A 22,437-nucleotide genomic window follows, 5' to 3' on the forward strand; every position below is an offset into this window, starting at 1 on the left:
AGTGAAAGCAGGGAGACAGTTAGGTCGCGCTGGGCCTGCGCTGGGGGCGGCGGCGCGCCTGAGCTGGGAAAGCCTCAGGGGCACCTGGCTCGGGCCCCCGGCGCGGTTAGGGCTTCGGGTCCCAGCCCCAGCAGCGTGCGGCGGACCGGCCCTCCCGGGCTTTGTGGCTGGGGAATGGGAAGCAGTGGCCGGACGCCGAAGGCATGGGGGCAGATGGTGTGGAGCACACACACCCGCGGGGCACAGGAGGCCTCAACCTAGGAGCTCGTGGTAGTGGGGCCGGAGGGGGAGGGGAGGTCGAGGCAGCCTCGGCCGTGAAGCCAGGCTTTCTGGTGTGGGTGCACTAGTGGGGGAGGGAGATATAGGTGTCGCCACTACTCCTGCGTAGACCTGGTTAGGCGCTAAGGTCTAGGAGTTGGTGGTAACCCGAGATGATGAACCTAAAAAAAAAAAGTATCAGGTTCTGTTTGCCGCCGAGTGAGAGGTGGTGGTGGAATTGAATTCTTTGCCCCCTACCCCCAATAATTGTTAACCCTTTTATTTGCATATGTCTTGAATCGTATTGCTGCCGTCCTCCCTCCACCGAACCCAAGCTCGTATGTAGATTGTAGTTTGAGGCTTCTTTGGTGGTGAAGATTTTTGCATTAGAACTCTTCGAATCCAGGCTCAAACTCAACGCCAGATTTAACGAGTATTGGAATTATAGGAGTTGGAATCCTGCACCCTCCTCCGATCCCCCAAATAGCATTTCAAGGGCGGGGGGGAGGGAGAGTAAAAACTGAGTCTCTTCTGCAGTTAAAATCTTAAACGCTTCGGAAATCCACGTGGTAAATTCTCATGCCATCTTCTGTATTTGTGACTGCAAAAAGACACTATGTTGAAGTCAATATAACTTTATGTGGGGATTCTAAAAATGACAGGATTGTAAAGTTACTGCTTATGTTCTGTAATTGTGATGCTATACACCGTTAAGATTGTCATAATGCCAAGTTTAAACTAGCAACTTTCTGCCCATCTATATTTTAAAAAACAGTTGATTCTATTTTGGGTGGAATTCGGGGATCTTGGTGCTAAATAGACCTGAGTTCCACTTATCGCTCTGTAACTCATTCGCTGTGATCTTGGGCAAATTACTCTCCGTTTCACACTCTGTACAAAGGGGATAATATCTGCCTTGCAGAGATGTGTGGATTAAGTGGTATTTAGTTGGTAGTCAACAAATGGAATCATTCACTTAATAAATGGTTACCTTTGAGTGAAGATATGTTACGTTTTATATGTCTCATTTAGTCTTACGAAGTTTTCTACATCTATAATTGTTGAAGAAACAATTAGCTTTTTTGGAATTCTGACACAAATGATTTGATTTCAAGATATGTAGATGTTTGCTGTGTGATAAATTCTAAAGGTACAGGAGATACCAATTATATATGAGAAACTTTTCAATGTCCTCAGAAATAATTGACAACATCCTGTGGACTGATATTAGAATAGACTGATAATAGAATCAAACTCTTCTTGAATATTCCATTACTGCTTAGTATATACTTACAATAAGTTAAAGGAAGAAAGTTAAAATGCAGTTTTCTGTTCAATAATTTCAGATAAAACTACATAAAATGCTTATTTGATTTTGGTTCCTTGTGGTAATAAATGTAACTTTATCATCTTATAATACTCAGAATTAATTCAAGAATTATTGAAACTTAAGGGAGGTTTTTTGTTTTTGTTTTTAATATCTGGGTTTATTGCAGTTATGCTGTGACTCCACAGCTCCACCGAAATATTTGTTCTATAAGGTTTGATAAGCTCGATAGGCACTTTACACATAATTATCTTAAAGGCAGTGTTGTATTTGTTTAAATTCTTAACTACATTTGCTGCTCTCCGTTTTATTTCCAAGGGAATGTAATAAGTTATGGAATGTAATAAGTTATACTTTTAGAAATATATTTTCAAAAAGTTCATTGTCAGAGTGGCTTCTTCAGATTTTTGTTACTTTTTATGTAAATATAATTTTGTTGATATTAATATAAATATAAAAACTAATACTGTTGCTCCGGAGCAAGAAATTACATAAAGAAAAAACATAGCTTTTGATATTTGGACCATTTACATTAAAATGACTTGTCAGTTTTTATTTTAGTGGCTTTGAGTTTAAGTTTCAGGAATGCTTTTCAAGGTAACTATTTTAATTCCATCTTTATACTGGGCTTTAATTAATGTTTTTAATGAAAATAATATTAATTTAGGGCAATTCTAAATGTACTGTTTTTAATTTGTTGTGAGATCTAGGTAACCGATGATATTAGAAATACATCTAAAATAAAGAAAAAATAGGATTTTAGTGAGACCTATAGGGATATCTACAGTGAACCGATCTTGTCCTCTGAGACCTGTATTTTGGCTGCTCAAAGGTTTGTCTTTGATTTTTATGTAGAAGGAGCTAAGAAAGTTAAGTAACTTAAGGTAGCCAGTATGGAAACTCTTGTGAGCTTGAGATGAGAATGAGCAAAAGTGAGAGAAAGGACTGAGAGATAAAGAGAATCTTGGGAGTGATTATTTGTTGAACAATTAAATGTTTAGTGAGCTTTGCTGACAGGACTAGAGGAGTACAGGGACATGTAGGACGAGGTCTGCGTCTTCTGGGAGCTTTATTGACCTAGTCAGGGCTTAGTGGCTGTAGAGTAGGGTATGTATAAAGTGGAAAAAGCAAGAGAATTTGTATTTAAGGTGTTTTTTGGTTTTTTTTTTGGTTTTTTTGCTCTAGTTTTTGAAAGTTGAAAGTCATTTCCCCGCTTCCACTTTTTTTTTTAACTAGCAAAACTTTCTTATACTTCTTAACCATTTTGTATCATTTGACCATCACTGTGCACTTCCTTTAGTGTTAACCTTTACAGAGCTCTTTTTATTTTTATGATAGTATTGTATCCCTTATAAAATATTCAAACAGTATAGAAACAAAACGAGATGGTGGTATATGTGGGGTGGGGATACCATTACTAAAAGAGATTTTCTTCATTGCGTGGTGTTCTATTTTAAATAGATGATTTACTGTTTAAAAATTGTGGGGAAAAATTGAAGTATCCTACACACTAAAGCATTCTGAGACGCCTAATAGGCCTACTATAAAATTTTTTTTAGTTCTGAAGTTTGGTAGTGTGATGGACACTTAGAGAGCTCAGGTCCAAAATCACCTAGTTTTTTGTATTGCTGTTGCTTAAAGCCATTAATTAAGAACAGGCAAATTAAAGAATAAAAATTATGAGATAATTGCAGTACAGTGCAGTATTTTATTGCATCACTGAAATGATGACAAGAAAGAGTGTGGTATAGAGAGTAATCCTGCAATCTGCTAACCCTTGACACTGGTTATATGGTATGAATAGCTGGGAAAAAAAAAACCCCAAAAAACAGTGAATTTGAAATGAGACTTTAAAGGACATTAAAACTGTGTATATACATTGGATATTTTTGATTGTAAGATACAGTAGTTTTAATTTCTATAGACAGCATATTTACTGTGCTGTACAATAATCTGCAAACAAGTACCTCATGTCGTAGTTTCTCTGTCATGTTGGTAATTGTTATAAAATACTGCTTTAGTGTTTGTTCTGTGTGCAGTATTTGCTAGCCATCATTTATTAATGAATTGTTCCTATTGTGGTTTATTGTCTTTTCAATATAGTCATGCTAGATGTGCAATAGTAGTGTCTTATCATAGAAGTTTCCTATATTATTGAAGCATTAAATAATAAATATATTAAAATACTGTATCACAGAGGTGAAATTAAGGGTTCTTGGCATTTTGGTAGAACAAAATACAGAAAGAAACTGGGAAATCCTGTATAGTTTCTGCCAGACTTTTGCTCTTTCAATACCTGGCACACAGGGGGTTTTTAATCTTTTGCGTGAATTGAATACATTATTTTGGTGAGCTGTCAAGTCAGTGATCCCTCAATGTAGTGTTTGCATGTCTATTTATTTAATAGATATTTGTTGAGTATCCACTGGATGTCAGGTCTTGCTGTCATGGTGTGTACTTTCTAGTGGGATAAAACAGTCCGAAAAACAAATTTTAAAAACCAGGTAATGGAAAGTGCTATGTAGAAAATTGAAATAGGGTCAGGTGGTCAGGTGATGTATTAGTGCTTGACTGAGTGGCTTTTAAATTGACTACTCACAGAAGGCCTTTCTGAATAAGGTGACATTTAAACTGAGATCTGAATAATAATGAGCATTCAGAGGTGAGAGAGTTTTCTATAGGGAACTGCTAGAGCAAAGACCTTTAAGAGTATGTTTTTGGGAATCAAAAAAAAGGCCTGTATTGCTGAGGTGAGGGGAAGAGGAGGAAGAAATTAGAGAGTTAGGCAAGTGGCCAGGGCTTGTAGGCTTTGTAGGCTATGGTTTTTCAAGGTAAAATGGAAGCCTTTGTAAGAGGGGAGAAATATCTCATTTATGATTTTAAAAGGTTGCTTTGATGCTCTGCAGAGAAAGGATAGGGTGGGCAAAAGTGAAAGCAGGGAGACAGTTAGGAGGCTTGTGTAGTAGTTTTAAGCAGTTGCAGCTTGGACCAGGACAGTAGGAGTGGAGATGGAGAGAAGTAGATGGAATTGGGATATGTGTGGGGAGATAAGAGTTGTGAGGATTTTTTGATGGGTTGGAGTGAGGGAAATTGAAGAATCAAAGATTATGCCTAGATTTTGCTTGCATAAATGTGTCAATACTTGTGTTCTTTTGTGAGATGTGGAAGGCTAAGAGAAGAGCAGGATTGGAGGTTGGATGGGAACTTAAGACTTAGGTTTAAGATGCTAATTAAACATTAAACATTCAAGTGGAGATGACGAGATTTGTTGAGTCTGGATTCCAGAGAGGAGTTTGGGCTGGAGATAGAGACATGAAAATAGCCTGCATATATGGTTAACTTCAAGCCACGGGACTAGATGACATCATCTACTAGTCTTTTTCAGTTCCTGCTCCTTGAGAAAATTGAGCCCTAATGTTTAAGTTATTGTATGTAATTAATTAGCTTCTGTGCTTCTGTAATTGTGGAACCTTGGTGATAATGTTGCTACGTAGTAGAATGCAGCCCAGGTCTGAATCCTGGGATGCTGGAACATGTAAAGATTGAACAAAGGCCAGTCAAGGAGCAACGTTTGAGGTAGCAAGAACCCTAGAAAAGAAAATGTTTTCAAGAAGGAAGGAACAGTCAAATGTTTGTAGTGCTTGAGAAATTAAAAATAAGAGAAGAACGGATATAACCTTTGGTTTTGGCAACTTGGAGGTCATTAGTGACCCTGATGAGAGCTGTCTCCTAGTATAGGTGAGACCAGAAAGCTAGATAGAAAGTGGATTGAGGAATGCATGGGAAGTGAGGAAATTGAGATAGTAACTGTGGACATACTTTGTTAATTATCCTCGGCATTATCCTTTTTCCTGCTGCAGCTGCCTTTATCTGTAGAATAAAAATATGAAATTGATCACAATAGTTCTGAGCTTCATAGTATGTGGTAGGCCTTGTTTAAAAAAAAACCCATGCTACATATTGTGAAAAATATGTAATAGTGTATGCTTTAAAGAGAAGAAATGAAAACCAAGGTGACTTATAACTCGCCCAGGTAGTTTTAATATCTTTCAGAAAGAAAGGTGGTCTTCCCTATACCCTTGCCTTCTATTCCTTAATCTCCTCTTATCCAGTGATTTTTCTTCCTTTACTCTACCTCAATAATTCAGTCTCATGACTAGTAACTAGCCCTTATCATTACTAGTAACTGTAGCTTTCCCCCATTCCTAGTAATCTGTTTTTAGCATCCCGCTCTACATTTCCTCTGATTCCAACTCTAATGAGACCTGTAATCCATTTGATCCAATCTTTTACTGGTCCTCACTCCCGTCATGTTACTACTTCTACCCTTGGGCAGCTGAAATGGGGTCAATGATTATAGTCACTCTTGGAAGAGTCATCATAGCATGACTTGAGCCAGACTGCCTGAGTTTCCTGGCTGTACTACTTGCTATGTGTGAATGAGATTCTCTTGTTCTCCTAGCTTGACATATCACTGATTTTGAGTGTGTAAGAATAGTGAACAAGGTCCTGCCATTTTGGCTTGAAAATTGAGGTTGTTTTGATAGATAACATGTAAAATTCCATACTATGTTTTCTCTTCAGATCGCATAAATCTTTCACCTTTTAAAATTTCTACTAATTTTTGAAAGAAATGTGCTAAATTTAAGCCTGCTATTGCACAGTGAATCCTGCTAAAGTACACTACACTATCTGTTCCCTGTAAGTTTAGATAAAGTCCTTGTGTAGTGTCTCAGAAAGCTAATTTTACAACTAAATGAACTTTAGAAACCCTTTAAACGTTACATAAACCTGTCCCAGTAGAGGAGGTCAGACCAGCAGGAAATAACTAATATACACGAACAGGTCCTAGATGTTTCAGCAGGTATATAAAATTGTTGTCACCCCTCCTCCCCCACACAGTTCTGGTTGAATTAGGTAGGCAGCTTAGTTTTTGTAGTGAACTGGAGAGATTTATTCTTTGCTTGTATAGAAACTTTAAAAGGTATCTTGGGAGTAATACTTTCTCAGTCTCCAATTCCTGTGTTTATTTTGGTTTTCTTGAAACCATACTGTTAGGAATGTATTTTAGAATAGATTAAATTGGCATGTATAGGTTGGCTTAGGAGCCTAAATACCATTTTACATAGTTTGTGTGGGAAAAATGGATTCTGGGTTTTAAATTGTGTATTTAAAATAATAACCTTTTGGGTCATACCCCAATTTGAGGATTACCTTTGTTTACTGTTTTTTCTTAACGTAATTAATATTATACTATCAGTTATTATTTCGATTTTTTTTCTTTTTTCTATTATTTCGATTTTTTGAAGTCTCTCTCTTTTTTTGGGGGGGGGGGGGCGGACAATGTTCTTCCATTCTTTGGATCCAGTAGGGAGACTTTTCCAGTTTGCATTGAAGTCAGCTGACATCTTTATAGTCAATTCAGTTTCTAGAACCAGCAGGACCTACATTGGGGGAGAAATTTAGGAAATGCTCCTTGGTGCCTTGTGCCTGTTTCTCAAATGGAAGGATACTACCCAAAGAACCAAAAAGGAAAAAGCTGTACCCACTCTGTTGTAAATCTGTGAAATCCTTTTGTAAACATATTTGACTTTGAGAATCTCTTTTCTTTGCTTTGGTTAGTTGCCAAAATTAATTGCTATTATTATTTTTTAATTTAACTAGGCTAAGTAGTGTGAGTGCTGCCTCAAACTTTTTTGGGGGGAGGGATGAAATCTCTCAAAATTGTGGTACATTCTCGTATAATATTAGTAAGCATTGGTGCAGGGGGTGCAATAAGATTTTTTTTTTCTTTTAAACTCCAGTTTCCCCTTAAATTACTAAAATAGTGCAGGCTTGTTATAGTGAATAAAGTATATAAAGTAAAAAGTGAAAGGCTTTTGCCCCTGCTGTAAGTAACCACTGTAGATTCTGTAAATCCTTCAAGTCATTTTAAAAAATACATCTACACGGGCCGGCCCGGTGGTGCACTGGATGATAGTGCGCCGCTTGGGAAGCGCGGCGGCGCTCCCGCCCGAGGGTTCAGATCCCACATACGGACCGGTTCCCGCTCACTGACTGAGCGAGGCACGGGAGCAGCACCGAGGGTTGCAATCCCGTTGCCGGTCCCCGGTCCGGTACGGGGGCAACACTGAGGGTTGCGATCCGTTGCCGGACACGGAAAAAGACAAAAAAAAAAAAAAAAAAAAATACATCTACACATAATACATAAACACAGTTACACTGTTTATTTTTAAAAAATGAATTGTTTAGCAGCTACCTTATCTTCTTAAAGATAATTGTAAATATTTCATTCATTTGTTTATATTGCATAGTATTCAAATAATATATATATCTGATTTATTTTACCATTTTGCCTTGGTGGATGTTTAGGGTTGCTTTCTGTTTTTTTGTTTTTTTCTTTATCTTTTTTTATTGTTGTTTTCAGTTTTTAGTATTAAAAACATTGCTATAGTGTGCATACGTTATACATCTGTCTTTTAAGTAATATGTGAGCATCTCTCTAGCATTGATTTCTAGATGTGGAATTATTGGATCGAAAGCTAATGGGTTGCCTTAAAATTGCCTGAATCAGTGCTCAGAAATATTAACAGTATTTGTTGTTCACAGATAGCAACTTCTATATGAATAACTAGCCGGGATTCAAATTCTGGCATCCTGCCTCCAGAGCCTGTGTACTTAACCTTTCTGTTTCATGTACCTAGTATCCCATCAAAAGATGAGGATAATAATAGTATTTACCTATGTACTAGTTACTGTTAGTGTGTAATGAATTATGTCAAAACTTAGTGGTTTAAAACAACAATGAATTTTTACTATTTCATAGTTTCTGTGAGTGAGGAATTCAGGCGTAGCTTAGCTCTGTAGTTCTTATTCAAAATCTCTCATGAAGTTGCATAAGTGCTACAGTTATTTAAAAGCTTGACTGTAGCTGGAGGATTCCCCTCGAAAGTGATTCCCTCGCATGGCTAACTTGGTGCTGGTTGTTAACTAGAGGCTTCACTTCTCCATATGAGCCTCTCCCCAGGCTGCTTGAGTGTCCTCATGACATGGTGGCTGGCTTCTCTCAGTGTGAGTGACCCAAGAGAGCAGGATGGAAGCAACGGCTTTTATATTATAAACCTGCCTCAGAAGTCACACACTTTCACTTCAGCAGTATTTTATTGTTCTTGTGGACTGACCATAATTCAGTATGGGAAGGGTGTATACAAATGCTTGAATTCCAGGAGGTCATTGGGGGCCATATTGGAGGCTGGCTATTACAGCCTCATGGAGATGTAGTGCAGATTAAGAGTTAATCGTTGTGAGGCTCTTAGTACACTGCCTGGCACATGGCAAGTCCACAGCATACATTAGCTGTTACTCATTCAGGCTCTATATTCTCATTAAAGCTTACACTATTTTTATTATACATAGTTACAACAGTAATAAGGAGCAATATAGTTACAAAAGTGATAAGGAAAAATATACTGTAACATTGAGAAAGCTGAATTTTTATATGAATATTCAGTTGCTGGCCTGATCAACAAGCAATAGCCCTAGAAGTCTTATGCAAAGTGCTATGTAAGAAGATTGACATGGCAGCACATCATACTACTGTCATGGGACTATCATTTACAAGATATTATTTTGATATTTCAAACATACAACCTAAATTTGTTGAACAGAAATGACTACTTTTAATGGTTGTTGGCCCGAACTAGAGTAGTGCCAATGGAAATGCATTGTTGTGTTCACATTAGAAAATAATTAAATGTTAAGTTTAGCTTTGTGTTGACACTTTTAAATAGACTATTACGATTGTCTCCCTTTAGGGGAAAAAATAAAAGCCATGCCAACTGTGTTGTTTTAAAATACACAATTTCTTAAGAGAGAAGTGTGTGTCTAGAAAAAAGTTTGATTTCTGGAGTGTTAATCATGCTTTGTCTCTAGTTGAGTTGATGATACAGTCACATTCTTTATGTAGGGGAGAAGTAAGCAGCAAAATGAAAGTTCAGTCCTTGTTTCTTGTTTATCGGCCTTAGATAAAGTAGCCCTGGTTATTTACTAGGACTTTAGTGCTGGGTTTTACGTCCATTCTGTTCAGATGATTTATGGGAATGGGAGCATTGGCACGAGGCTCAACATCATAATTGCATCCATTACTGGCCATAGCCTTTTGCAGAGAAACCTTGTGCAGCGTTGCTACTTCTTCCTTGTTTGAAGCATCCAGAAAGAAGAAGGCCTTTCTTTCTAAGCTGTTTTAAAGTTTGTTCAATTTGGTTGGGTTAGAGAAGATTTAGACAAACTAATCTAGAAGCCATCCGTCAGCAAATGCATTATGGTTGAAATGTCTATGGGACCTCCAGTGAAAGAGTCCAGTAGAGAGTTGTGTATGCATAACTGAAAGTCAGGGCGAGAGAGGTGGGCTAGAAATACAGATGACATCTGGATGGTTATTTAAAGTAGGAGTAGATATGATGGATTATCCTGGAGATCTGTGTAGATGGAAAGGGAGCCTTGGGTATAACCCTAAGTAACACTTGAAGGGCTAGCCAAGGAAGAGGATTTCACAAAGGAGTGAACAGAGAGAGAGGAAAACCAAAAAAGTATGGCATTATGGAAGTCAAGGGATGGCAGTATGAAACAGGGAAAGGTCAGTACTGTCCAGTGTGACAGTAAGGTAGGGAAGGAAAAAGTGTCTGATCATGATGTAAAATTCAGTGATGTTAGTAAGAGCAGTCTTAATAATGGGGTTTTGGGAGTAGGCACTACTGGAGAAAATAAGCAGTAAAATGAGAATATAGTCTGTTTCTGTTTGTCAGCTCTTCTGTACAGTAGGTGTGGGGTTGCAGGTAAGTAAAGACAATGTATTTAGTTTTTTGAAGAATGCTTGAGAATAAAAGAGAAGAGTGTAGCTAGGAGGAGACAAGGAGTTGTGAAGTGATTTGGTTTTGTTTTTAAGATGATAGATATCTGGGTCTTTTTAAGTGTGAATGGAGATGAGCTGGTTTTGAGGGAGAGAATGAAAATAAAGCTGGGGGATACTGGGGGATGGTAGAAAACATAATGAATCTAGCAAGGTACTGGAAAACATAAGCAGGGGAAACCAGAGGACAGATGGTAAGAATTGTTTGAAAGGGATGCCTCTTTCATTAATAGGCAGGAAGGAAAGTAGGTGGATCTGGATGCAACAAAGTTGAAGATGAATTCCTCTGATGTCTTTTATTTTTTGAGTAAAGTAGAAACCGGTCGTCTACAGAGAGAGGGAGGGTGCTGAGAACCAGATTTAGAGGAGAGTGCTAGTTTGAAAAGGAAAGTAGGTGGATCTGGGTGCAACAAAGTTGAAGATGAATTCCTCTGATGTCTTTTATTTTTTGAGTAAAGTAGAAACTGGTCGTCTACAGAGAGAGGGAGGGTGCTGAGAACCAGATTTAGAGGAGAGTGCTAGTTTGAAATATCCTTTTGGAGAATGGAGGAGAGGGCTAACTAGGGGGAACAAAAAATTGAATATATCTTTCCTTTTCTCCAGTTGAAGACTGGATATAAATGTGGATAGGCAGTCAGTTAGATAGATAAAAGAGGAAGATTTGTTGGCTAAGTGAGGTAGGACACTGACACCACAGAATGGTTGAAGTAAATTTTAGTGGTTGAGTACTGATGGAAATAAATTCAGCTGTGTTAGTCCAAATAAGGAATTTTGCCTGGCAGGAGCAGCAAAAAGACAAGGGAGTTTGTGATATTAGGAAGAAGGTGATAGAAGTGATGGCAGGGTCATCTAAGCTGCATAGAGCTGCTAATGAAGATGGAAATTCAAGTAGAAGCTTTAGGGACCACAGTCTTAATGAGGTTCAAGACCAAGTGTAGTGAACAGTTACTGAGAGCTGCTAGGAATAGAGGATTGGTCACTTATAATTGCACAGGTAGAACAGTTTTGGGATGACAGAATTCATCCTGTGTCCCGTGACTAGATAATTTAAATGGATTGGAAGTAAAGATCATTGGTTGTGTTGAAGTTAAGGAACAAGGAACAATGCGGGAATTTTGGACCCGGCTCAACATCTAGTCCAGTTATTTTCTTTAATACATTATTTTACGTGGTATTGCTGGGTCGAATGCCCTCTCCCTTAAAAATGTTGAGGTGTTTTGGCATATTGGCCTTAAAATTTGTAATTATTTGATACTCTGATCCTGAGAATTTATCTCTTCACACTTGTTAATACCAAGAATTGTTCAAAACAGTCTTTTTCCAGTATGTCAGTGTATTGGATTAATAACGTGTAACATCAAAATTTGTGTTTCTGGTTACTAATGAGGCTGAACTATTCTGTTTATTGACTGTGTAATTGTCAATTGACTGCCCCTGTCATTTGACCATTTTTTTATTGGCACAAGAACCATTTTGAACCTTTTCTCTTTTCTAATTTATTTGCATTTTGCTTTTTTGTCTTGTTTTTTCTATTTGAATTGCATGCTTAGCTTATTAATTTTTCTTCTTTGTTTAATAATAAACATTTTTAGTGTTAGTCTATGATTACTTTAGCTAAATCATAAAACTATTGATTTGTGCAGAGTTCTCATTGTTATGTTCTTAATATTTTTTAATCGCAGTTTTCATATCTTTGAAGCAAAAGTTATTTAGTGATAAATGATTTTGTTGAGGTCTTTTGTTGTTGTTGTTCTACTTTTCCTAACTTACAGGGATTTTGTTCTTGTTGTTCCCTCCTCCCTTCTTTTTGGTATATAAAGCTAGAAAGTATGTCTGCTTTTTGAAACATAGTAAAATATTTTTTATCATCTAAATTTAAGAATATTAGACATACTTTAAATATTTACTTAAAAAGTAAATATTCTGTGAGTGCTGGAAACAAAAATATAATTTCTTTTGGATAGAGAACTGTATGTATATATTTTAATCTGTTTTAATTACCACGCTCATTCTAACCTTTCAAGAATGAGATTCCTGCTTATTTTTCTTATCTTTTACTTTTTGTTCATGTATTTTTTCTTCACATATTTCTGTGCTATATTCCTTTATTCATTCAGCACATGAAAATTGAGCATCCACTGTTTACTGTTCTGAAAACTGGATTCACTCATAGTGACACATGTGGTCTGTAATTCATTTGTGGTTTTCACAAAGTAATCACACTCTCAAATATTGCATCTTATTTCTCCCTCTATAAACAAATTTGAAAAGAAATTTACCATTCACCGCAGAGCACTCCTACCATGCTCTGCCATCACTTAATTGACTTTGGGCTTGTATGATAACAAGCAGTTCTCAAACTTTTTGGTTTCAAAACTCTTTTACACACCTAAAGATTATTGAGGACACCAAAATAACTTTTGTCTGCATGCTTATATTTATTGATATTTACCATATTGAAAATTAAAACTGAGTAATTTTTTTAAACTTCATTTACAAATAATCAGATCTGTTACCAGCCAGCCACCAAAAAAAAAGAAAAATAATAATAAATTTATTAAATGTTATAATTAATTTTTTTGTGAAAAATAACTTTTCTGAAACAACAACAAAGTAGTGAGAAGATTGACATTGTTTTATTTTATTTTATTTTTTGCAAATATGATTGGCTTAATAGGAGATAGCTGGAGTCTCATGTGCTTTTGATTTGTGATATCATAAAACCTCTGGAAGTAAAAGAAGAAAAATAAAATAAAATAAAATAAAGCCTCTGGAAAACTGCACTGTATACTCCCCAGAGAATGAGAGTGAAAAAGCAAATAATGACTTTTGTCTTCTCAGATCACCTGATAGGGTCTTACCGCAGGGTGACTCCTAGAGTTGTAAAAGAAGTTGTGGACTCCTTGTGCTTTTATTCTGAACCACAGTTAGCATAGAGTCTTATCATCTAATGGAAAAGCAATATACTGAATTGGATAAAGACATGTAATTTATGTCCTGAGTTGACTGATGTTGGGATGATTTTCTGAGTTCTTTTTAAAGAAGTTTTACTTGTGTTAGTTTTACCTTTGAAATTTGGATCTGTGGAAAATAGTGTATAGAGATTTATGGATTTCTACCTTGGGGAACATCAGAATAGCAGTGATGTTACTGACCCATTTCAGGAAGATCAGTGTAGGAGGGGTGATTTATGTGGTGTTTGCAGAATACTCTGCTCTAAAGCTTGGCATTATAAGAGATGATTTTCAGTTCTCGCTGCCATTAAGTAGCAGTGTGTTTTGGGGTAGGTGATTTAACCTTTTTATTTCCATTTCCTCATCTTTAAAATTGACTGGATGATATTTCCATTGGTCTCAGAGTTAAGGTTTATGTAAAATTGAATATGTTGATATACTTAACATTAAGTAAATATTTCTTTTATTTTAGAAGATACACTCACTATCACTTTAATTGTACAAAAGAACCCTATCTTTCTATCCTTTTCTGTCACAGTTTTTCACATAAAACTCAGAATAGTCAAATTAGACAATTTTCAGAAGTATTCTGGGAAATTGAAGGAAATGGAATTTTCCCCCTTGATTCTTATGCCTTTAAAGTAATAAAAGTAGTTCCATTAGGGCACATGGGAAAGCCAAGTCTCCTGGCCTTGTTTTTTTAATATAGAGATGATTAGACTCCTTTTCTGAGTACTTTCTAATGAGCCTGTTGTCGCATAATTTTAGGAACTGAAGAGACTGTGAAGGTCATCTATTCCAAACCCTCTTACTTTATTAGATGAGACTGATGCTGTGAGAAGCCAAGCTACTTGTTTAAGATAATTTAAGTAGTCCAATAGTACTTAGCCTTGGCTGAACTTTGGAACCACCTTTAAAGTTTTTTTTTTTTTTTTTTTTAATCCTGATTTTCAGGCCCCACCCTCACAGATTGTTTTAATTGGTCTTTATAAAGCCCCCATGGGTGATTATAGTGAAACATTACCACACTCTTAAAATGAGTCATTTGCCTTTTAACATTTACATTTTGGCCCTTAACACTGAAGTATTCTTCTTATTGTAGGTGAAAGTGTTTTATTTCGTAGCCCTTTTAGATTAGAGAGCTTTCCTTTACTTACTCAGTGGGAAATAAGCCCATAAACTTTATGCAAATCAAAACTTTTTGATGTTGAAAACTTTATTTTAAATTAATTTATCAAGTTAACTAGTAAAGTTTTAAAAATCTATGTATATGTAACACATGGTGTTAAAACAGTTTATGCCTATTGTACCTAATAATGTGGATCAGTCATAAGTCTTTTTTGGATATAATATTAGAAAGACGTGGTCTTTGGGTTTTTGGAAGCATTAATAATTATATAAAAAATTTACCTTGCATCATTCAGATTCTGGATTGTCATTTTTTGTTTAGTCTTTTTCAAAATTTTTTTTATTTTTCCTATAGGTAAAAGCACTGAAAGAGAAGATTGAATCTGAAAAGGGGAAAGATGCCTTTCCAGTAGCAGGTCAAAAATTAATTTATGCAGGTATGAATTAAATATTGAAATTAATATGCCATATCTTGCTTACAGTGATATTATTTTAGTTTTAGAAATGTTATCTTACAAATTGTAGTATATTCAAATTGATTCCATCAGAAACATGGTCATACAGATAGAAGTAGAGAAAGAGCAGCCATTTGAATATGATATTAATATTCAATCTTCTCTTTATTCACATTTACCCTATATAGTCAGCCCTTCATATCCATGGGTTCTGTATCCACAGAATCAGACAACCACAGATCAAAAATATTTGGGGGAGGGCTGGCTGGTTAGCTAAGTTGGTGAGAATGCAGTGTTATAACACCAAGTTCAAGGGTTCAGATCCCTGTACCGGCCAGTTGCCCCAAAAAAATGTATTTTGGGGAAAAAAATAATATTTAAAAAATAATACAGGCTGGCGGTTAGCTCAGTTGGTTAGAGCATGATCTTGATCGCACCAAGGTCAAGGGTTTGGATCCCTGTACTGGTCAGCTGCCTATATATGTATTTGTAGAATTCATACAGTATAACAACTGCTTACGTTGTATTAGGTATTATAAGTATAGAGATGATTGAAAGTACTGGATATGGGGGGATGTACATGGGTTATATGCGTATAGGATGTCATTTTATATAAGGTACTATTTGGGGATTTTGGTATCCATGGGGGTGGGGAGGGGAGGATACTAAAACCAATCATGCCCAGTTACTGAGGGATGACTATATATTTTTTCACCCAATGATGTTATTAGTTCTATCTTTTGTAAGCATCATGTAATTGGGTTTTGTGTTTTTAATCTGAGTATCTTTTTAATCTATTGAATTGAAAGCATTTATACTGATAGTGTTTATTAATGTACTTGGAATCATTCCCTTAAAATTAAATTTTAACAAAAATTGATAGAAGAATACAGGAAACCTTACCTGTCAAAAGACAATATAAATAAATGACAGAAGAAAAAAAGATTAATATACAGAGTATATGAAGTGTTAGAAATCAATAAGGAAAGGGTAATCCAATAAAAAAGCAGCAATGAATATGAACAGGAAATTGCAAATTTAACTAGCCTCATTAGTAACCAGGAAAATGTATGTTAAAAATAGACTTGACCAGGCCAGCCCATGGCTCACTCGGTAGAGTGTGGTGCTAATAACACCAAGGCCACGGGTTCGGATCTTATATAGGGATGGCCGGTTTGCTCACTGGCTGAGCGTGGTGCTGACAGCACCAAGCCAAGGGTTGAGATCCTCTTACCGGTCATCCTATTAGAAAAAAAAAAAAAAAATAGGTTGCCGTATTGTTCTTTGAGCCACTCCCTGGTTAGGAAGAAAGTGAGGAAAAAGAGTTAGACTGCACTCCCAGAGGTCATGGGCCAGCCTCAGCTGGGTCCCGGGTGTCTGACTGATGACTGCAGCCTCAGGGGACTTACAGTCTCCAGCCCTTCATTTTAATTCCAAGGCTCAAGAGGTTCGAAGGAGAGGACTAGCACAGTCAAAAGGGACATTAAGACTGGCCTGTTAGGAAAAAAAAGACTTGATAAATATCCAAAATTAGTAGACAATTCCCTCTTCTTTGTTCTGCAAAGGAAATATTGAACACTGTCACTGCAGATATCAGTAAGGTGGGTCCTTGGTTGCCTGTGGTTTCTTATCTTCTCCTGGATAGAGATTTAGTAGTATTTCCTTGACTGAGATAGTTTAGAGGAAACGCTGGCTTTGAGATCCAACACCACCATTTTTCTAGGTCAGGATTCAGAAGCCTAGAGAGGCTGACATAAAATTTGAATTTCTGGCTTTTAGTCTTGCCCTCTTTTCTCATTCTTACACAGAGTAGATTTTCTTTTTTAATGCTTACAGATTTTGATTCAGTAACTTTTAAAAATGGAAAACTAAGTCAAGGAAAGGGAAACCTCAAGGAGTCCTAATATTTGGCCTTCAGCATGACCATAGTCTTGTGTACTTTTTTGTGCAGTACTGAGTTCTATGTTATCTTACCTTTTCTTGTATATACCACCTCATTTTTCTGAAGTGCTTTGTACTGTCTCACTTTCATAGCATTGGAACATTTCTCATTTGTCATGTGTGTGGTATTTTGGGGAGCAGGAATTTGTTCCTCCCATCAGGAAAGAATATAGGTTATTCTTCAGTAGACCCCTCAGCAATCACAATATTGAGTTTACTTTGTCTTCATGATCGCCCCTTTCTCAGGATCTATTTCATATTTCCTTGTCCAGCACGTCTTATATATATATGACATAAAGTAGTACATTTTTAAAATTGCTTGGCATTACGTAACCATATATATGTTGAGCATCTTTTAGTCAAATACTTAAGCCCTTTTAACTAAGGCTTTTCCATTTATCTTTATCTTAGCTGATTGGTTAATGTTTTTCTTTAATTAATAAAAAGTTGTTTTAACTTCAGTTATGTGTAAGTCAAAGATACTGTGCCTTTAATAGCATTTTGTTTCTCTCAATGTATTAGGCAAAATCCTCAATGATGATACTGCTCTCAAAGAATATAAAATTGATGAGAAAAACTTTGTGGTGGTTATGGTGACAAAAGTAAGTTTCAGTCTCATTCTGTATGTCTTTATACATGTGATTCTTTTTAAAGACAATGATCCCAAGTTCACACAGTGGACACACAGTTTATACACATCCATACCAACATGCATTTGATTGTTACTAAAGATTTCAAGAATTAACTTTGGGTCAACATTTGAAGTTTTAACATACCTTCATGTAAGTTAAGATAATTGAAATATAAAATGTCAAAATGGTTTTTGCTGGGGTGGTAAAATCACAAATTATGTAATCATTTTAAAACGTGCTCAGAAATTAAATAAGTATTTCTTATTCTGTAGTTTTTAATGAGCGCACCTTAAGGGAACTTTCTAAGTTATGTACTAGACCTGACAAATTCCTCAAGGCAGAAAAGGCATGTAAGCTTATTATTTCAGTGATATTTCTTAGTGAAGGAATAAATTTTTAGAAACTAAAAAAAGGAAAAGCAACTAAAGAAATGGTGAGTTGATTTTTATGAGGAAGTTTTAAATAGGAACTTTTTTGTGATTTATTGAAGTATATTTGCTATGATTTATAAGAGTAAAAATTTTTCTCTAAAGCAGAAAATGAACGTAGTCTTTAAGAGACTGCTTTATTTATATACTTGTTTAAAAATACAAGGGATCTTCAAAATGAAGTTCTTGTTAAGATTTGTATTATCTTTTAATTTCAGTTTTCCACGAACATCTTGAAGTCACCTAGTCCATAATCAGGAAGTGGAGAGTTAAGACAAATACAGAAGTGGTGATTGGTACTCATGTCATTAATTTTTAGGATTGAATTGTCATAATCTGAGAAAGAACAGTATTACTTGTAGCACTGAAAATAGGTTTGAATAGGTAATTAAAACCAGTTCATCAAATATCAGAAGTGGAGTAAATATGGGGTTTTTTCAAAGTCATAAAATAGTTCATAGTGGTAGAAAATAGAGTTGAAGCAATGAATTTTAATTACTGTATACTTTTTGTACTGGGAAACAAAAACCAGCTAAACAGTTTATACGTATTGGACTTAAACATTTTTTTAATTCCGATAAGAACCATATTGATTTTGCTATGTTTAAGTACTTAGTAAATATTAAACGTTAAATAGAAGGAAGCAGGATCATGTGAGGCTTTTTTTTTTTTTCTTCCAGTTGTAAAATTTGCATTATATAAAATTTACCAGTTTAACCATTTTTATGTGTATAGTACAATGCCTTAAGTACAGTCACATTGTTGTGCAACCATCACCACCATTCAACTTCAGAACTTTTTCATCTTCGCAAAGTGAAACTCCATACCCATTAAATACCAACTCCCCATCCTTTTCACACCAACCCCTGGCAGCTAACATTCTGCTTTCTGTCTCTGTGAATTTGACCGCTCTAGGTTACTTATATAAGTGAAATCCTGTAGTATTTGTCCTTTTGTAATTGACTTATTTCACTTAGCATAATGTCTTTAAGATTCATATATGTTTTAGCATGTATCAGAATTTTCTACATTTTTAGGGCTGAATAAACTAGATGAGAAAATATAGTATTATTTGGCTCGTTTTCTCATCTAGTTTTATCGTACATTGTTCATAATGGAAAATGTGGTAGCCACATATTTGGATGTTTTGTTGTTGGTCTTTTTTCCTTTAATATCATGGTAACTTTGACTATTCAGAATATAACTAAGAAATAAGCAGAAAAGTTCTCAGAGTAGGTACATTATTTGAGGAATAGATACTTGGGAGTCTGTTTATTCTTGTATAGGATTTTAATGATACCCATGGTGGTTTTATTTTGAAGTTAATAGTAGAAACCAACTATTAGAAGGGGAAAAGGGCTGCTTCAGCTAGGCATTATGGAAGCAATGAGAAATGACCTTATAACAAAGAGAGAGGGAAAACCTGTTAAGATCAAAAGCAAGAAGAACTTCAAAAAGCAGAGGGGCTCTGTACTACTCAGAATAAGGCTGAAATAATTCTTTGTGGCAATAGAGACCTTGGAAACATGGTACATTACAATATTATATTGATCACAAATAAGGAAAATATTAAGGTGTTATTCATTTAAAATACATTTTAATCTAGATTGGTTATTATAGTTTTGATGCTTAAAAACCTAAATCTTCATCTTTGTGTAGTGCTGAGCATGTGCTTATAACTTTATTTGGACTTTTTATTCCTATTTACATATAGGTCTCAGAATGTTGTTACCCTCTTTGTACTTGTACCTGTTCATTTATAGTCAATATTGGGATATTCCTCCTGCTTCTAAAATGCAACAGAATACTTAGCTTTGTTCATTAATAATCACACTTCTATTTATACTTCCATTTCAAAAAAATTATTTTGGTAATACTTTTAAATGGCAGTAGACCCTTTAAAGTTATAACCAAGGTACATAAAGTTTGTTTTTGGAAAATTATGTGGTTCCTCTTTTAGATACATATTCTATATATTTTTAAGTATTGATTTCTTTTGCTTTTTTATGTTAATTTGATATGAAGACTGAATTGTTGGCTAAAGCTAAATGAGGTTGATATTAAGATAACATATATGTTCTCATGAACTTTGCAAGTAGCAATAAAGTGATTAAGATTGCTAATATCAATCATTTGTCATGTCATCTTACAAGTTATTTTCAGATTACAAGTTTGTATTGATGTTACCTTTGTTTGTAGCATTCTGTAACAACACAGCCTAATTAGAGATCAGGTAATATAATGTAGTATTTTGTCATAGTTCATTATTTTGCTTTTTCATGTGTTTAGCCCAAAGCAGTGACAACACCAGCACCAGCTACAACTCAGCAATCAAATTCTGCCACCACTACCACAGTTAGTTCCTCCACAGCAACAGCTGTGGCTCAGGCCCCAGCCCCCACCCCTGCTTTGGCTCCCACTTCCACACCTGCATCCATCACTCCAGCATCAACAACAGCATCTTCTGAACCTGCACCTGCTAGTGCAACTAAACAAGAGAAGCCTGCAGAAAAGCCAGCAGAGACGCCAGTGGCTACTAGCCCAACATCAACTGACAGGTGTGAACTGGATTCTAGGAAATTGTATCTCAAAATATGTGTATAACAAGAGCTTCGTGCATATGTTTATTTTGATTATTGTTTTGATCAGACTATCTATTATGTTAAGCTTTTTCTGAACTTTGCACTCTAAAACATATCCTTGTGTCTATCTTGATAGTTTACTGAGGAGAATATAGGTACAAATTTCCGTAATTCAGATTTCTACACTCTGCATTAATTTTTTGGAGCGGGGGTAGAGGGTCAAAGTCATTATTCATTTTGAATAGAGACATTATGAGATACAAATAACCAAAAAGAACAATGATTATAAAATAACATGATGTTACTATTCCAGTCATTGTTATCTGTGTTTGATCTATATCTGTTGTTTCTGATCATTGTCATATATCATAAGCATCCTTTCATGTCCATAGATATTTCCAGTCATTGCGTAGCATCGTGTTTGGTTCTGACATTTGTTAGGTCTTGTAACCTTAGAAAAGTAATTAACATCTTTGGGTTTTTCCGTCATCTGTAAAATGTAGGTGACAATAGGACCTGTCTGATAAAGTTGTTGTAAGGATTAAATGAAATAATAAGTGTCAGAGATATAAAATAGTACATGATACACAGTAAGTACTGAGGAAGTATGAGCAATTGTTGATATTTCACTCCATATCTTTCATTGAACCTATGGATTGTTTCCATTTTTCACTGTTATTTCTATATCTTTGTGTACTTGTATAGATCTTTAGAAAAAAAGGAAAAAAGTGCTGGGATGTTTGGGGAGAAAGAAATAATTTCTTGCTGAAAGTTGGTAGGTAGGATTATTGAGCAGTTTATGACAAAGATGTTTTTCTCCCCAAATGATCAATAAAATGACCAAAGCAAATGCTTTATTGGTGTTCTCTTGGCTGGAAGTTCTCTTGGTGGGAATCCCACCTTTATCTAAGAGCATGAGACATTTTATGGCCTGCCTTCACTTGTACTAGAGCTATTTGTGTTTTATGACTTAGTGCAGCTTAGGATCTCAGTGGCAGTAGTTTTATGATCCTTGGAATTAGAACCAGACACAAATTGTGCAGTGACTGGAAATATTTACTGACATGGCAGTGTGTTTATGATATGACAATGATCAGAGAGAATACAGTTATGATCTTTCATGTTAGTGTTATGCGTTTAAGTGTGGTTTCTGTGTCTGACACAGTCAACCATTTGTGGAGGAGTCTTAGTCACTTGGTTCACTGCTCACTCAGTCTCTTTCTGAAAAATTGATTAACCTGAGAAGACAGCACAGGTTCAAGTAATGAAATATTTCCCTGTGCTTGCCTGGAACTCTTTGCTTTAGGCATTCTATGAGACACCATTGCCTAACTTTATCCATCTCTCCCATATATAGCTGGAAACTGTCTTACTTAGTGGGAGGCCACCCAGTCAGGTTAAGGTATTACATCAAAGGGCTGTTGATCAATTCTGTGTGTGAGAGGGAACTTACAAATTTAAGATATTGGTTCCCCAAACCATTTAGATACTGTAAACCTAATTAAATCTGTACAGTATATCTTTTTTTCCTAAATGCTTTAAGCTTTTAAAAAAGCTCACAGTGTGAGAATTTCAAAATTGATCAATATATTTTGATGTGCTAATATCATCAATTTAAATGTTTCTTTATTATCTCTTTTTTTCTTTTCTTCCTAGGAGTACAGTTTTATTTACCTATTCTAAAGAGTCAGGATTACTGACTTTTCAGTCCTACAGAGGTTGCATTAAAGAGTTGATGGTCAGTGATTCAGGAAAGAAGATAGAGTCTTTTATTTATTTGAACTTTGCACACCAGTTAATTAATTCTTATTTCTCAAGATTATA

At 35.7% G+C, this 22,437-nt stretch overlaps 1 protein-coding gene across 2 annotated transcripts in view; it reads left to right on the forward strand.

The window, feature by feature from the left end:
* The window catches only part of RAD23B (RAD23 homolog B (S. cerevisiae)), a 46,503-nt gene that overhangs the window by 1,451 nt on the left and 22,615 nt on the right, over positions 1 to 22,437 (forward strand). For both annotated transcript variants that reach the window (XM_008587966.1, XM_008587967.1), the window contains exons 2-4: positions 14,931 to 15,012; positions 17,494 to 17,573; positions 20,321 to 20,589. In XM_008587966.1, the coding sequence (XP_008586188.1) occupies positions 14,931 to 15,012; positions 17,494 to 17,573; positions 20,321 to 20,589 (431 nt within the window). The remainder of the gene's footprint in view (positions 1 to 14,930; positions 15,013 to 17,493; positions 17,574 to 20,320; positions 20,590 to 22,437) is intronic.

This window comes from Galeopterus variegatus, unplaced genomic scaffold (genome assembly GCF_000696425.1).
Source record: "Galeopterus variegatus unplaced genomic scaffold, G_variegatus-3.0.2 Scaffold4610, whole genome shotgun sequence".
Lineage (NCBI taxonomy): Eukaryota > Metazoa > Chordata > Mammalia > Dermoptera > Cynocephalidae > Galeopterus > Galeopterus variegatus.